This window comes from Triticum aestivum, chromosome 2B (assembly GCF_018294505.1).
Source record: "Triticum aestivum cultivar Chinese Spring chromosome 2B, IWGSC CS RefSeq v2.1, whole genome shotgun sequence".
In the NCBI taxonomy this organism is placed as follows: Eukaryota; Viridiplantae; Streptophyta; class Magnoliopsida; order Poales; family Poaceae; genus Triticum; species Triticum aestivum.
In genome coordinates, this window is record NC_057798.1 from 169,698,644 (window position 1) to 169,703,681 (window position 5,038).

Here is a 5,038-nt window from a genome sequence, read left to right on the forward strand (position 1 = left end):
TTCTTTTTCTAATAATCATCGGTTGATAATCCAGTTTTTTTTTCTAAAACAACGATGAGCCTGTTTGGTTTTCATTATAGAAACTGTGTAATCAATTATATTCATGTTTGAGTGGATGAGTGTGTATGACTATTTTTGGAACAACAACATTATAATAATCTCCCCGCAAAAAAAAACATTATAATAATCAAATCCCTCTTTGAAAAGTTATGACAATATAATTATATTTGGCACGTAAAATGATAGGACATTATCATCAAAAACAAGTTGAAGAAATGTATGGTCACACGATTTAGTATCTCAGGATAAATATATCGGCTCACTATAACTCTAGCAGTATACATAATTTTGTGAAACACAATTAACATGAAGCGTGAAATGCAGGACAGACCATTTCTTCTTCTTTGCTCAGGTATTTCCCAAGCATTAAAATGTGGCACTTCCACATAAAAATTCCAAGAGGCGGGCCAGGCTTACACCCCTATATATAGACCCGAAGTCCACCGCCCCCAACCATCAAACCACCTCCCTTTCCTTCCTTCACTCCCCAGAAACCATCGGCATCAGCTTCTCCTTCTCTTCGCCCGTTACTCCCGTTGAAGCCCACGCACCTTGTTGCTTTCTCCCACCGCTTCTTCGGTCTCTCCTCTGTGCTGGTCCGCTCTCTCGTCATGACGAACCACGCCGCCTTTGCTGCCGAGGACGCGGTTACCGCCGTGGCGGCGCCGGCGCAGCCGGGTCGCCATTTCGCGTCGTTCCCGCCGCGGAGGGCGCGCGACTGCAGGAAGGCCGCCCTGGGCCGCATGGACCTCGCCACCTCGGGGGTGCTGATGTCCGGGTCTCTGCTGGACTCGATGAAGGCTTCCTCGCCCCGCCACGCCATGTCCCCCGCCGGCGCCGACCACGAGGAGTGGATCGTAAGTTTCTTTCACATGCACCTATGGCTGCTGCTTGATTTCTTTCCCAGCCGATGATTGAGGAATCTTTGCTTGAATCGCAGGAGAACCACCCGTCAGCATTGGAGTGGTTCGAGGGCGTGCTCGCGGCGGCCGCGGGGAAGCAGATCGTCATGTTCCTCGACTACGACGGCACCCTTTCGCCGATCGTCGAGGACCCCGAACGCGCCGTCATGACTGAGGAGGTCAGTCTACTGCTGCCTCCTCGCGGCGTGATCGAAGCAGAGCATGCTCTGTTCATAAGGTTCCCTCGCACTGTTGTGTTCTTCATTAACGTGGGTCTTTGACGCAGATGAGGGAGGCGGTGAGGGGCGTCGCGCAGCATTTCCCGACGGCCATCGTGAGCGGGCGATGCAGAGACAAGGTACATTCCAGCACCAACATATCCCGTAGTGCTACATTTATTGCTGCTGCTGCAGCATTTAATTTTGTTGTTGCTTTCTTGGTGCCTGTTTTTTTCCCCTCTCCTCCAGCGTTCACCGTAAACGGAATCTTCACCTGTTTTTCTTGCATGCCGCATTTGGTTGAACCTAGACGCTATACACACAACAGTACATGCAAAGAGGTCCTAAAAAAATATGTACATGCAAAAGGGCACAGCGATCGTTTTTATGAGCGTTTTTTCGCACTAGTACTTCCGCCCACAGAATGACAGACAGGTGTATTTTTTGCTCGGTTGCCTCTTCTCACTTGCAGTATTTTTTGCCTACGTAAAAAACAAAAAGAGCACTGTATTTGTATTTATGGGCAAGTGCAAATATGTTCGCAGGTGTTCAACTTTGTGAAACTGGAGGAGCTGTACTACGCCGGGAGCCACGGCATGGACATCAAGGGCCCCACCAAAGTGTCCAACCACAAGGCAAAGGTTAGTTAAGTTAGTCGACATCTCCCTTTCTCCCAAGTTTCTTCTTGACTTATTCTCTCTCTCTACAGTCTCCGCTTTTCGTCGTGAAAGAGACTTTTCCTTGGCCCTAATTTTTTTGTTCCCGGTAATTAAGTCGCTTGTGAGCTGCGTGACTGAGTGGTTGTTGGATTTGTCTACGCAGGCTGACGAGGTTCTGTGCCAGCCGGCGACCAAGTTCCTGCCTGTCATCCAGAAGGTAGGCATGCACGACCTGACCCTGTCTTTCACTAGTGGGATCGAGATTAATTAAACTTTCTAAGATGAAACAAATTATATTCCCAATCAACTATTAGCAACCTTTGTCTCCTTTTTTCTCGCTATCAAGTCCACTACTGCTACTAGCTACTGATAGAATATATGATTTGCTGACAAGTCTGGCCCGGATGGATCGATTTGCAGGTGTATGAGAAGCTGACGGTGAAGATGGAGTCCATCCCGGGGGCCATGGTGGAGAACAACAAGTTCTGCCTCTCGGTGCACTTCCGCTGCGTCGATGAGGCGGAATGGGATGCTCTGGGCAGGGAGGTGAAGGCGGTGCTGGACGTCTACGAGGACCTCGAAATCACCAAGGGAAGAAAGGTCCTAGAGATCCGGCCCATCATCGAGTGGCACAAGGGGAAGGCCCTTCTGTTCTTGCTTGAGTGTCTTGGTGAGTTCTTACACAACACATCATGATTGTTGTAACTGTGGTGGTTTCCTTAATGGAACTCGACGGTGCAGCCCGTTGTTTTGTTTAGAAAACGTCATCGCGTGCCGCTTAGCCTGCAAAGAAAATGGCACATGATTGTCGTAACCGCGGCGGTTTCTTTCTTTTTAAGAGAAACCGTATATCATCATTAAACAATATACTCTCAGTGTAGATACAAACATACACAGAAAGTACATGAGAGACCAAGAAAAGACCATAGCCATAGAAACTTTGCAAAAGAAATGCAATAAAAAGATTTACAAAAAACCCGGGTGGTTTCTTTAAAGGAAATCGACTGCGCAGCCTGTTGTTTAGAAAAGAAATATAGTGCATGCATAAATATTGTTGCTACTCCATGCAGGTCTTTTTACTTACTTGCTACTAACGTAAAGTTTTGATGATGGTTTTCTCTTCACAGGCTTTGCGGGGCGTGGCGACGTTTTCCCGATATACATCGGGGATGACCGCACAGACGAGGATGCGTTCGAGGTATAGTGCGCGGTACACCTGTCCTATTTTGCGCTGATGCACGGTATCGATCCGATCCGTTGAAAGAACAAACGTACTGACGCTCTTTTGCAAAAAAAATTAAAATAGGTGCTGCACAACATGGGACAAGGCATCGGGATCCTTGTGACAAAGTTTCCAAAGGAGACTAGCGCATCCTATTCTCTGCGTGAGCCTGCTGAGGTATACACAATAGTCCACTATATATATGTATATATGCATGTATATGGAATGTATAATAGCTGCATGCCTATTTTTGTGCAGTCATTTTATGCTTTCTAAAGTTAGCACGGCTAGCTACCTACCTACATAAAGCAACTACTACCATATATTGTGCAACAGTAGTAGAGCTAGCCGTTAGGTGCATGACATATACTACATGCTCTCGAAGTGCTTCCCGATAAAGTTGTTTGTTTGGATAAATAAAGCAATGAAATGTTAACAATTATGGGCTTTGAGTTTGACATGAATTTTGTTTTCATATGTGTAACCTGGCTTGGTCATGTTATGCAGGTAAAGGAGTTCCTGCGCAAGCTGGTGAAGAGCAACGAGACAAAGAAGGGTTAATTCATCAGCTAGCAGCCTTCTAGCTCTAACTCAACATGGAGTTCAAGCAGGCTATATAGTTAGTACATCAAGTCTAGCTTGTTTCGTTTTTGTACTTGGTGTGTCTTTCGTTTCATCTAGTAGAACAATGCATGCATGCGTGTTGGGATCGATATATAAGATCCAGATCGAGCAGTGACCCTTGTTAGGCCTTGGCTCTGAAGGTTTCTATTACTGTATCCTTCTCGCAAGGTCTTGTAATTAGCCTTCCGTTATTAGCTATGACAGAAATAATGGGAGTGACAAAGTAGCCCTTCTTTTTCTCACCCTGCACTATAAAGTTGTTTTATTACTTGCTTCATCATTAGCATGTTATGATGTGATCTCTGTTGAGAAGTTGTTAAGTTATTCTTGTGCTAGTATGTTAGTACTATGTGTCATGGTACCTGGTCGTGGTAACTGTTGCTGGTGGAAAATGAAAAGAAAATATGGTACTACGCAATCAAGGCAGAAAGCTGGCATGCGATCGAGGCCCTAGCCAAGTGCGCAGTGCGTGTGTATGGGTATGCATGTGTGAGAAGTCAGAACTACCAGTAGCTAGCTACCAAGCCGTCGGGCCTGCTTGCTTGCCCCTGTACGGCCAAGCCTCCACCTTCAGATCAATGCATGGCACTGCATGCTTGCATACTGCATGCTGGTGGCGGAGTAAATTCCACCACAGATCGAGCATGCGACCGATTACCGAGAAGGCGGATCGAGTAGTGCATGATGCATCGGCCGGTACAGCCTGCGCTCCAGCAGTCTCTGCGCCCATGCTTCAATCGATCGCGGTCGGTCGCAGACGCAGCATCGAATCACGTGTCACGACCAAGAATACTCTACTACTACTCCATGGCTCACACATGCATGAATGACGCATCACATTCACCTACCTGGCTGTGATTAAACAGACATGCACCCGCTCTGTTTAATTGATCTTGCAATCAAAAGTAGTATAATTTGACGTCGATCGGCACCGATTCGATCCCCGGCTTGCAAGTTGCGACGACAGGCTGTGCAAGCACCGATTATTATGCTCTCCTGTTCTTTGCGGAGTAGAAACAGTAGGGGGACATCAAATCTTCTCGTCGCCGAATCTGGCCTACACAAGTCCATCGGACACAGTAAGCTGCTCCCTAGCTAGCTAGGGTATATGAATATGAGCTTCTTTCCAAAATCCAGCGGTCCAGCCCTTTTACTCTCGCGCCCTTTTGACTCAAACGGGCATATGGAGACGTCGACATAGGCATCACCGCATGCATATGGAGATTCTCCTGCCGTATGGGTGCTTGGAAAACCCTCCTTCCGATTGCTAGCTAGCCAAGCACCATCACCCGCGCCTCTGGACCAGAAGCAAGCGTAGCCGGCCACACAACGTAGCACAAGCCCTCTTTATGG

General features: G+C 47.2%; 1 protein-coding gene across 1 annotated transcript; it reads left to right on the plus strand.

Moving 5' to 3' along the window:
* The first annotated feature begins 525 nt into the window (after positions 1-525).
* On the plus strand, positions 526-3,962 carry LOC123040967 (trehalose 6-phosphate phosphatase RA3). The gene is made up of 9 exons (XM_044463675.1): positions 526-917; positions 1,001-1,141; positions 1,249-1,320; positions 1,726-1,821; positions 2,003-2,056; positions 2,260-2,509; positions 2,967-3,037; positions 3,146-3,238; positions 3,569-3,962. Exons 1-9 carry the CDS (start codon positions 672-674, stop codon positions 3,620-3,622), a joined length of 1,077 nt encoding a protein of 358 aa, XP_044319610.1. The 5' UTR covers positions 526-671; the 3' UTR covers positions 3,623-3,962.
* Positions 3,963-5,038: the final 1,076 nt, after the last annotated feature.